General features: G+C 42.7%; 1 protein-coding gene across 1 annotated transcript in view; it reads right to left on the bottom strand.

The window, feature by feature from the left end:
• SHLD2 (shieldin complex subunit 2) overlaps positions 1–12,969 on the bottom strand; it is a 136,139-nt gene that overhangs the window by 50,854 nt on the left and 72,316 nt on the right. The window contains exons 5-6 of the mRNA XM_081104829.1: positions 5,142–5,336; positions 4,914–5,048 (exon numbers count right to left, since the gene is read on the bottom strand). Of these exons, the coding sequence (XP_080960955.1) occupies positions 4,914–5,048; positions 5,142–5,336 (330 nt within the window). The remainder of the gene's footprint in view (positions 1–4,913; positions 5,049–5,141; positions 5,337–12,969) is intronic.

The raw sequence follows: 12,969 nt of genomic DNA, 5'->3' as shown, positions 1-12,969 counted from the left end.
TGCATGAAAATTCATGCACTGGAGGGGGTGTCCCTCAGCCTGGCCTGCCCCCTCTCACAGTCCGGGAGCCCTCAGGGGCAGAAGGAAACTGGCAATCAGGGGAAGGTGACACCCCATCACACCACTGCTACTGTCACTGCCGGCAGCACAAGCCTCAGCTTGCCCTGGATACCTGAGCCTTGGGCGGCCCTGGGCGGCTGGGCGGCCGCCATCTGAGGCTTGCCTGTTCCTTGGGCCAGCCCTAGGCAGCTGGGCAGCTGACATCTGAGGCATGCCTGAGCCCCGGGCATTGGCTAGGCAGCCGACATCTGAGGCATGCCTGAGCCTCATGCTGGCCCTGGGAGGCTGGGGGGCTGAGGGGACTGGGGGCTCCAGAGGTAGGCACATGGCAAGGCCACACGCCTGCCACCCTGGCACATCTGAGGGAACTGGGCGCTGCCATCTTGTGGCTGCAGGCGCTGCCATCTTTGAAGGCATGGCAGTCAATTAGCATATTGCCGCCTTATTGGCTGTGGGCACTGCCATCTTTTATGATGGCGTGAGGGTCAATTAGCATATTCCCTCTTTATTACATAGGATAATGAACTCTTAGAAAGAGAAACAAAACAAACAATCCCATTTACCATTGCAACAAAAAAATTAAGATACTTAGGAATAAACATAATCAAGGAGGTAAAAGACCTGTACTTGGAAAACTATAGAATGTTTAAAAAAGAGATAGAAGTTATAAACAAGTGGAAGAATATACCATGTTCATAGATTGGTAGAATTGACATCATTAAAATGTCCATGCTACCCAAAGCAATATATAGATTCAATGCAATTTCTATTAAAATACCAATGGTATATTTCACAGAGCTAGAATAAATACCCAAAAAATTTATATGGAACCGAAAAAGACCTCAAATAGCCACAGCATTCTTAAGAACGAAGAAAAAACTTGGAGGGATCAAAACATTGGCTATCAAGCTATACTATAAAGCCACTGTACTCATAACAGCCTGGTACTGGCACAAGAACAGGCATATAGACCATTGCAACAGAACAGAGAACCCAGAAATCGACTCAAACCATTATGCTCAATTAATATTTGACAAAAGAGGCAAGATCATACAATGGAGTAAAGACAATCTCTTCAATAAATGGTGTGGGGAAAATTAGGTACATGCCAAAAAAAATGAAACTATACCACCAACTTACACCATACAGAAGAATAAACTCAAAATGGATAAAAGACTTAAATGTAAATCATGAAACCATAAAAATCCTAGAAGAAACATAGGCAGTAAAATCTTAGATATTTCATAAAGCATGATTTTCACTGATACAAGGCCCAGTGCAACAAAGGGAAAAAAATATACAAATGGAACGACATCAAAATAAACAGCTTCTGCACAGCAAAAGAAACCGGCATCAAAATGAAAGGGAACTCATTGTATGGGACAACATATTTGCCAATGATATATCTGATAAGGGGTTAATTTCCAAAATATATAAAGCACTCATATAACTCAACAAAAGGAAAAGAAACAATCCAATTAAAAAATATGCAGACACAATAAATAGAAACTTCTCCAAAGAGGATATACAAATGGCCTAGAAACATATAAAAATACTCAATGCCACTAATCATCAGAGACATGCAAATTAAAATGACACCTGCCAAATGGCTACCATCAATAAATAAATCAACAAATGACAAGTACCTGCAAGGATGTGGAGAAAAAGGAACCATAGTACACTACTGATGGGAATGCAGACTGGTACAGCCACTACGGAAAACAGTACGGAGTTTCCTCAAAAAATTAAAAATGGAACTCCCATTTGAACCAGTAATCCCATTTCTAGAAATATATCCTAAGAAGCCCAAAACATCAATCAGAAAGAATGTATGTTCCTAGCAGCACAATTTACAATAGCTAAGAACTAGAAACAGCCCAAGTGCCCATCAGTAGATAGATAAAAAAGCTGTGGTACATGTACACCATGCAATACTATGCAGCAGTAAAAAAGAAGGATTTTTTACCCTTTGAGACAGCATGGAGGGACCTGGAAGTATTATGCTAAGTGAAATAATCCAGTCAGAGAAAGACAAGTATCACATGATCTCACATATGTGAAATCTAATGAGCAAAATAAACTGAGAAACAAAACAGAGCCAGAGACATGGAGGCATACAACAGGTTGAGGATTCTCAGAGAGAAGGGAGAGGGTGGAAAGAGATCAACCAAAGAACTTATATGCATACTAGAGGACCGATGCATGAATTCGTGCACGGGTGGGGTCCCTCTGGGTGGCCTGCAGGGATCGGGCTGAAACCCACAGTCCAATGCCGCCTGCAGCTCCTACCTGCTGCTCCCGCTCATCCCGGCCCCACTGTGCCTGCCATGGGCTTGCGCCCAATCAGTCCCAATCGGGACAGGTTTGCCCTGCCGCAGCAGCACTCACCAGCCATGAGCCCTGCATCTGGTGCCATCCCAAAGGGAGTGGCCTGTGGGATCGGGCTGAAACCAGCTCTCCGATATCCCCCGAGGAGTCCCGGATTGCGAGAGGGCACAGGCCAGGCTGAGGGACCCCACTGGTGCATGATCAGGCTGGGGAGGGACCAAAGGAGGGCTCCAGGGCATGTCTGGCCCATCTCAGTCCCGATCAATCGGCTGGACCCCAGCAGCAATTAACCTATCGGTCAGAGTGTCTGCCCCCTGGTGGTCAGTGCATGTCATAGCGAGCAGTTGAGCAACCTTAGCATATCATTAACATATTACGCTTTGATTGGTTGTTCAGTTGTTCTGCCTTTTGGTCTATTTGCATATTACCCTTTTATTATATAGGATTACCCTTTTATTATATAGGATATTCATAACCCATGGGACAATAGTGGGATAAAGGCCTGAGGAGGGCACAGGAGTGGGTTGAAGGAAGAGGTCACTGGGGGGGGGGGGGGGGGAGGAAACGGAGGGGCATCTGCAATTATTTAACAATAAAGAAATTTTTTAAAAATCATGGTTATAAGTATGCTGAATGAATGAATAAAGAACAAATACATCTTTATGCTTTGATTCATAAATTTTCAGTATTAACCTAAATACCATAGAATTATCTAGAGTAAACTATAATTTCTCTTCTATTAGCCCAATAGCTATTCATCTTAAGAGAATATTCCCATTAAGCTTGGAACAATCTGCTTTGCTATAGCTTCATTAGAACTGGAATAACACCTCTGACCTACATTTTGATCAACATGCACTAGACTCATGCTCTGGCAATAAAACAGTGGTCAATAATGAAAGTTAATCTATCACTGACATATGTTTATCTGATTTCTCAACTAAACAAATGTTTGTCACTGTTTGATCATAACATAAAAGCCAAAAGTCAGACTTATCTCAGATCTTAGTCATAGGCTATTAATGATTAAAGGAGACAGTGTGACAGATTCTATCTTTAGGTAACTATTTTGTAGGTAAAAGTTTGGGAAGAGATATTCAGGTAAATAGAATGATCACACATTTAATCTCTGAATTAATTTATATGGGTAAAATAACTCATGAGCTACTAATTATATTATCTCTGACTGTTACAACTAAAGGATGATATAATATCCAAAAGAAAAATACGCTATTTTATTAAAACATCAATTCCACTTATACAATACATGATAAATTATTAATTTATGCTGTAAAGAAAAATGTAATTATGGGTCATATTTTAAATATAAACATTCTATGGATGGCTAGTAATCTACATATTCTATATAATAAAAGGCTAATATGCAAATAGACCAAATGGCAGAACAACCGGAACCATTGGAACAACTGACCAACCAAACAACCAGTCGCTATGACATGTGCTGACCACCACGAGGCATGCACAGAACATGGAGGGTGTTGGCCACGGCGGGATGGTGGAGCAGGTGAGCAGGGGTGCCAGACCAAGGCAGGGCAACAGTCGCTGTCATCGAGGCAAGCCTCTGGTGGTTACTGAAAATTCTTTGCTCCCACGTGCCGCGGTCCCACCCGGCGCTCACACCCGCTGCCAGCGCCAGAACCACTGTTCGCACCCACTGCCAGCGCCAGCCCTGCTCGCACCCACTGCTGGTGCCCAGCGCCGGTCCCAATTGCTCGGAGCCATGAGCAGGTGCGACCAGCGGCTGCTGGCTCTGATCACCCCTGCGGGCTTCTCCACCTCCCCCTGCTCCTGAGGGGTGATTGGAGCAGCAGCCACCGCCACTTGCACCCACTGACTGCGCCGGCCCCACACGCACCTGCTGCTGGCACCAGCCCCAATCGCTCCATGCCTTCAGCAGATGCAAACCAGGCCGGCACCGTCAGCACATGGGAGGGGTGGCAGCAGGAGCAGGGCTGCCAGCATACAGGAGACCGGGGGCCACGGCAGGAGGGGCCGGGCGGGGGGCACGGAGGATGGGCCAAGGCCCGCCCCTGTGCCTACCACGGCCTCGCAGCCCACGGTTCCTTTCAAGGTGCACCAATTCGTGCACTGGGCCCCTAGTTTAAAATAACTGGAATAGCCTGGCCAGCATGGCTAAGTGGTTGAACATCAACCTATACCAGAGAGGTTTATTTAGCAGAGGACTTTCACTGAATAAAAGTTGTAGAAGCTTCTCCAGAATTAAAATTTTAAGGAACATTCTCTGAAGGAGATCAAAACTCCACTTAAATGGTAAAGTAGTATATTTAGGAATAAGTGGAAGCTTTTCCTTTACCACTTCTAACTATAGAGGACTTTTTGGATTACTGATTTGCTTACAGGAGGTATAAAATTATAACAGAAGAATATTTAATCATAATCTCATGTCAAATGTAATCTAACCTCTTAAGATTCTCAACTTAGGCTCATAAGCATTAACCATTTACATAACTATAAGTAGATTAAACGCTTTTTGTTGTATTTACCTTTTTTCCTTTGAAGTTGAGGGTACCAGGCTGCTCCACAACCCCATAATATAAGCACATAATGTTGACCTTGGGCCTGTTCCACTGTTAACAGAACTTTACTTTGCTTCTGTCCTCTATAACTATATACCGCCTCTGGAAAAAAAGGACTGTTTTATTTATAATGTCTAACGATAAATATATAATGTTAACCAAATTGTACACTAAGAAGGCCTTGTATCTGATCACCTGTCAGTACAGTGACATCCACCACTCTGAGCAGCGCGTGGACTAGCACACCGGGCTGGAGCTGCTCCAGAGCCACGAACTCCACGCTGCTCACTTCCTGGGGCGGCCTCAGACGGAGGTCTCGGAGATAGGAATGCTTTGAAGATACATGTGCCAGTAAGTCCTGAAGTACAACATCACTAACTATACTGGAATCTGAAAGAAAACAAACACACATACACACAAAAGATGGCAACATTCTATTTTCATGGCAACACAGTATTTTCTTATACTGTATTTTACGTTGTAAAGTGTGATTAAATGTAAAACATGATTTCATTTCTACAAAACATGCAGGTTATTCTGGACTCAATTTAGATGCAAAAATAACCTTATATTTTTAATCAATAGAAATATAAGTATTTACTATCTCCAAAAAACTTTGCCCTGTTCCCTCACTTCTCTATTTTTTCACCAATTAACCAAGAACATTCCAGTTATTTTTGACTCCTCCAATTGTTTCTCTAATCCCTGATTTGATCACGGCTTTCCCAGCTCTCCAGTGCCATTCTACCTCGGAACTTAGCATGTCACATCTGAAATACTCTAAAAGTCACCTGACTTTCCCTGAACATGCCTTGTACTTCTCAGCCTCTGTCCTCACCATTTCATTGGCTGTAATGCTGTCATCCTCCTCTGCCTTCCCAAATACTACACAGAATAATAACAACTTAGGCTCCCAGGGATTTCTCCTTTTATCTCTAACTCTCATGTGGCATTTGAGTATGTGCTACACCAAGCATGTCAAACTCAAAAGCTAACACGGGCCAAATAAACAAGGTTTAAGTTTATCTGGGCTGCAAAAATACAAAAGTTTCAAATTTCATAGAAACGTAGATTTATTTCGATAGAGACATGCTGAATACAAAGGGCTGAAATAAATGCGTAATGGTTAACATAAAATAACAGAACATTTTAATAAAAATTAGTATTTTTTGCTGAACATTAACTTACAAGATACTGAATAAGTGCACAAATTAATAAGCGTAACGCAAATAAACCTGTTTTTCTTGTTCTCCAAAAGCAAAGTATTTCCTGTTGTGCACAACAAACAAATTAGTACAAGACTAATGACGTGGCAATCAGTTGCTAAAATATTTGCTGCTAGTATTAGTGGAGAGAAATGGTACACCTGCGTGTAGGGGAAATGAATGCAACATGATTATAGTAATCAGTCATTAGTGAATGTTGTAGTTCATTATTAATAATCTATATATATAAAAGGCTAATATGCTAAGTGTCTGACCATCCGACCAGTCACTATGATGCACACTGACCACCAGGGGGCAGACACTCAATGCAGGAGCTGCCATGACACGCACTGGCCATTAACAAAGAAACAGCACCACAGACCTGATGCCCACAAAGCAACACTCGGCTTCCCCCAAGTAGGACATAGGCCCCACCACCACCCCTGAGAAACACCCCACCAAATTGCAGCAAATGCTGCCGAGACCCCATGGGGCAAAATGCAGCCCACAGCCAGCCCAGCCTGGAAATGTTCACTGTGGGCACTGGGTAATGACTTCACGTAGCAACACCTGGCTTCCTCTCCACAGTGACTAGCCTCTTTGGAGTTTCTTCAGCCCAGGAACATGATTTACTTTATAGCCAGGTGGAAACATTTTACACTTTAATCAAATGTCTGTGAAATGTTTTCCTGTGCCTCATCTCATTTGATCTTCACAGAAGTCCTAGAGTAGCTAGATAGTAGACTTGGTGGAATCCTATTTTCTTTTCATTAGCCAGAAAATGGAGATTTAGAAATTTATGGACGAAAATCGTACATCTATGGATGAGGACGGGGGGCGGGGGCAGGTAAGGGCAGAGAGTGGGGTGGGAACTGGGTGGAGGGGAGCTATGGGGCGAAAAAGAGGAACAACTGTAATAATCTGAACAATAAAGACTTATTTAAAAAAAAAAAAAGTAAATCATTGTGGGGGAAAAAAAAGAAATTTAAAAACTTGACCAGACTGAAAAGAAGAAATGATGGACCTTGAAAATGACTTCAGGTTTTCTCACTGTGCAGAATATAGTCAAACACTACTGCAGTAAAATATTTTACCCTTTGTTCTCCCTGCGTGATCTATAATAATAATCTGATTCATATATGTAGGGAGCGACTATAGGGTTAAGCCTTGGACTGACCTATTGGCAAAGCCACAAACAAGTCCCAGCTTACAGGGCACAGCCCGCTTAGTATAATTAAGCTTGACCTTATATGATACTCACTAGATCCTTTCTGGGTAGCTAATGGGCTATGGGAGGTACAGCCAGTGTTTCCAAAACAAGTGAAACTCACAAGAACATTGTAACTATGGTGACCACTATCTTGTTTACCTCTGACTATAAAATAAAGCATCAGCTTGCCGTCTGGATCCTTCTCTGTAGCCTCAGCCAGGCACAGGAGATCCACCGAGCCCCAGCTTATTCTCTTTGTCTGTCTTTTCTTTAATCCTTCGCTGCACCCCTCCAGCCCCCTGGCTCACTGAACCCTTGGCTGTACTGGCCTGGCACAATATTGATATTTACTGCTGTGTTGCTGGCAATTACCTGAAAGAGAAGTTGGGGTGCTTAACTGGGCTGGGAAAAGTATAGCTAAATCAGAAAGCAGGTCTAATTAAGCAAGTTTCTTCTATATATATATAAAAGGCTAAGTTGACTCACTCATGTGCTATACATATAAAGCTCTCACTGGCACCAATCGCACACATGTTTCGATCTGTCATTGTCAATCGTGAATTTGGTTGACACTTCTGTTATAGAGAAAGGGCGAATAGCGCTATTAAAATATTTCTGCTATTTAATTTCCTTTCATTGTGCACAAATTCGTGTAATTCATTGTGCACAAATTCGTGTAACAGGCCACTAGTTATGTATAACAAGATATTGTAAAAATTAAGTTATGAAATTTTTATTAAAATGTTTCTTACATAGGAAAAACCAAAATGGCGGCATAGGTAAACACCTGAAATTGCTGCCTCGCACAACCACTTCAAAAATACAACTAAAAGACAAAACAGACATCATCCAGAACCACAGGAAGGCTGGCTGAGTGGAAATTCTGCAACTAGAAGGAAAGAGAAAAGCACACTGAGACTCAGAAGAGATGCAGAAGTAAAGTGCAGAGTTACAGAGGCGCACATGGAAAGGGCTGGCAACTGAGGATGCAGTTGTCTTTTTCAATTGGGAGGGAGTCACAAGCTCCTAACTGCTCTAAACTCCAGTTCCAGGCGAGTCTTTGGGGACCCAGACTCATATGGGGAGAAACTGGACTGTCTGGCATTGGGCGGAACTCAAGGTCGGATTTCTCTCAAAGGTGCTTGCAGCGATTACCATGGGACACTGAGACCCAGGGCCTCTTAGGGCAGGGCTGAGGATCAGCCATAGCTGTTTGCTCCTCCCTGTTGATTCCCTCAGACCGTGCCCCACCCAAGCTGTGCACAGAGGCTTTTGTATATGAATGGCCTGGCCCACTGCAATCTAAAATTACCTAACAAACTGCAGCTAGGTCAGTGAGACCCAGAACTTCCAAAAGAAGGCTCAAGGCCCCACAGCAGCTTGCATTGCTTCACAGCTGGGCCTCATCTGGGCACCTCCAAACCCCAAACAAAGAAGAGGAATCTGCAGATCTCTCCATAGCTCCTGCGGGGTAGCCTCAGACAGAAGCTAAATTAGCACCTCTATAGTGACCCAAGTACCAGTGTACCCAGTGGTCAGAGTGGGACCATCCAGATTACAACTCCTAAGATCCATAAGGGACACACTCAGGAGGCAGACTCAGTGAATACCAAAGCCCCACTGAAGCAAGTCTTGCCCCATAAGGGTGTCTCCAGCACTGTTCTCCCACTGCAGACACAGCTGATTCTCACAGCTAATTGGCCTGGAGGTCAATTCCTCCCAGTGATACCAACTACAATCAAGGCTTAACTACAACAAGACTGTGCACACAGCCCACAAAGGGGTGCACCAAGAGTGTCCACCTCAGGTAACTGGGGAGGCTGAGCCACTGAACCCTATAGGACACCTAGCACAGAAAGCCACTCTATCAACACAGGGAAGCAGCCAAAATGTGGAGACAAAGAAACAGGTCACAAATGACAGAAATGAAGGAAAGCAAATACTGGACATAGAGTTCAAAACCACACTTTTAAGGTTTTTCAAGAATTTTCTAGAAACCATCGATAAATTTAGTGAGACCCTCGATAAATCTAGTGAGACCCCCAAGGATAAGAAAAAGGACCAACTAGAAATTAAGCATACACCGACTGAAATAAAGAATATTATACAGAGATCCAACAGCAGGCTAGATGATTGCTAGAATCAAGTCAAAGATTTGAAATACGAAGAAGCAAAACACACCCAACTGGAAAAGCAAAAAGAAAAAAGAATCCAAAAATATGAAGATAGTATAAGGAGGCTCTGGGACAACTTCAAGCGTACCAACATCCGAATTATGGGGGTGCCAGAAGAAGAGAGAGAGCAAGATATTGAAAACCTATTTGAAGAAATAATGACAGAAAACTTCCCCCACCTGGTGAAAGAAATAGATTTACAAGTCCAGGAAGTGCAGAGAACCCCAAAAAAGCAATCCAAAGAGGACCACACCAAGACACATCATAATTAAAATGCCAAGAGCAAAAAACAAGAGAGAATCTTAAAAGCAGCAAGAGAAAAACAGTTGGTTACCTACAAGGGAGTGCCCATACGAATGTCAGCTGATTTCTCAACAGAAACTATGCAGGCGAGAAGGGAGTAGCAAGAAATATTCAAAGTGATGAATAGCAAGAACCTACAACCAAGATTACTTTATCCAGCAAAGCTATCATTCAGAATTGAAGCTCAGATAAAGAGCTTCACAGATAAGAAAAAGCTAAAGGAGTTCATCACCACCAAACCAGTATTATATGAAATGCTGAAAGGTATCCTTTAAGAAGAGGAAGAAGAAGAAAAAGGTAAAGATACAAATTATGAACAACAAAGTGACAACAAATACATATCTATCAACAAGTGAATCTAAAAATCAAGTGAATAAAAAATTTGATGAACAGAATAAACTGGTGAGTAGAATAGAATCAGGGGCGTAGAAAGACAGTGGACTGACAATTCTCGGGAGGGAGGGGCTGTGGGGGTGCAGGAAGAGACTGGACAAAAATCGTACACCTGTGGACGAAGACAGTGAGGGGGGTAAGGGCAGGGGGTGGGGTGGGAACCAGATGGAGGGGAGCTATGTGGGGGAAAAGAGTAACAACTGTAATAATCTGAACAATAAATATTTAATTAAAAAAATGTTTCTTACATACCGTTATATTGGCTGGGCCGCAAAAATATTTGTTGTGGGCCACATGCAGCTCATGGGCTGCAAATGTGACATGCTTGTGCTACACTATAGTATTTCTCTTCATTGTTACATCAGTTATTTAATTAATCTGTCATTTTGCCATTTAGATGTTTTTCTCTTTCCTATGTCAATTTTTTTTTCTAGTTTTTTACTGAGATATACTGACAATCTTTTTTTTTTTTTTTTCATGCTCTGACCAGGGATCAAGCCCACATCGGGATGATGCTCTAACAAATTGAGCTACCTGGCCAGGACTATTGAGATAAACTTTATATGCAATAAAATGTACACATTTTTAAATATAAATTTATTGATTTCAGAGAGGAAGGGAGGGGGGACAGAGAGATAGAAATATCAATGATGAGAGAGAATCATTGATTAGCTACCTCCTGCATGCCCCACACTGGGGATCAATCCAACAACACGGGCATGTGCCCTGACTGGAAATTGAACCATGATCTCGTGATTCATAGGTCAATACTGAACCACTGAGCCACGCCAGCCGAGCAAATGTACACATTTTAAATGTACAGATTGATGAGTTTTTCTGATTAAATTTTAATTACCCTGAAGGAAAGGGAGATATGTTTGAATATATGATTGATTGCTGACCAAATTAAGATCTTAGCAAAAAATACTTAAGTACTTTTTAGAAAGCAGAGACTATGAACCGATTTTAGTAGGAAAAAATAACAGCAAATGATTCTTCTTTCCTTCCCTCAGTAACATTCACATCCTAATGTATTTCTTTTATATACAGTGGGGCCTTGACTTACGAGTGTCCCGACTAACGAGTTTTTTGAGATACCAGCTGTCTGACGATTTCTTGCATTGAGTTGACAGAGTAATTTGAGTTAACGAGCTCCTTAACGAGCTAGGTCTCAGAACGAATTAAACTCATAAGGCAAGGCCCCACTGTATATATTGACTTCAGAGAGGAAGGGAGAGGGAGAGAAAGATAGAAACATCAATGATGAGGGAATCATCAACTGGCTTCCTCCTGCAGGACCCCTACTGGGGACCGAGCCTGCAACCCAGGCATGTGCCCTTGACCAGAGTCAAACCTGGGACCCTTCAGTCCGCAGGCCGACGCTCTGTCCTCTGAGCCAAACCAGCTAGGGCCTAATGTATTTCTTATGCCACATGAAAGCCTCATTATTCACTCACTCAGTAGGCCATCTACTATGTGACAGGCATCATACCAGGTGCTAGGGACACAAAGACACATCATGCCATGATCCAAACACTGAGGGGACTATCAATCTAGTTAATAAACAGTGGGGTTAAAGTATGAGAGTCCTACACAAGCATTTCTAAGAACACACAAAAAGAACTGCTCAGGAAGTTGGAAGAGACTTTATTGAAAGAATGTTTGTCCTGGATTTTGGAAAAGTATCTAGTTTTCTAAGTAGCAACTGAGAGCTGGGGATATATTTCCAGGCAAAGAGAAGGAGGTTGCAAGCCTTAGGTATCACAGATACATAGTCTGATAAAGGCTATGGACCCATTTTCAAAATAATATTTTTATGACAGCTATATTTATCTACTAGAGGCCCAATGCAAGAATTCATGCACTGGTGGGGTCCCTAGGCCTGGCTAGTGATCAGGGCCAATCGGGGCCAGGCTGATGGGGGCTGCCGCCTGGGGGAAAGGATGGAGGGAAAAGGAGGGGCCGCGGGAGGGTTGGGTTCGGGAGGTTGGCTGCCAGCCCCCAAGGAGGGAGCTGGCCCTCGGCCCCCCTGGGATAGGGGCTGCATCAGCCACCACCCACCCCCGGTTCCTTGTCCTAGCCTGGGACCCGAAGGCCCTGGCAGGGTCAGGAGAGGAGGCAACAGTCACTGGGCCAGGCAAGGAAGGAGCGGATGCTGGACGCCGATGCCGTGTCGACGCCCCGCCATTGCGTGGTTCCCTGCCCGCCCCACTCCTCCTTCCCTCTCATAGCGACTGGTCGACCAGTCATTCTGGTCATTTGGTCATAACAGTCGCTTAGGCTTTTATATATATAGATAATTCACAAACATAAATCGCACCATTTCAAAATGTACAATTCAGTGTCTTTTTTTTAGTCTTCCAAACACTAACTGCAATTATTACCATTATCTAATTTTATAATTTTATTACAGAATAATATTTTAAATGCATAAAATGAAAGAGGATTACAAAACCAATTATATGGACATAGAGTAATCAAAATATCTAAAAACTGTGTTATAATTTATGTGCCTTATTAATACATTAAATAACAAGATATAGCAAATATATGTAACACTGCTATAATTTCAAAGTATGCCAAAGGCATAGATGATATTCAAGTTATCTTCAACAACTGTAATGTGATATGAAACCTACGTGCTTTCTATTGGTGACCAAGTCACAAGTACTGCTAATATTATTGTGGGTTGTTGCCTTATTCATAATGGAAGGAAATACTAATTTTCAGTTAGCAAT

This window comes from Myotis nattereri (assembly GCF_964212035.1).
Source record: "Myotis nattereri genome assembly, chromosome: 13".
Lineage (NCBI taxonomy): Eukaryota > Metazoa > Chordata > Mammalia > Chiroptera > Vespertilionidae > Myotis > Myotis nattereri.
The sequence above is the reverse complement of the archived record's forward strand: the minus strand, read 5'-3'. Positions and strand labels throughout refer to the sequence as shown.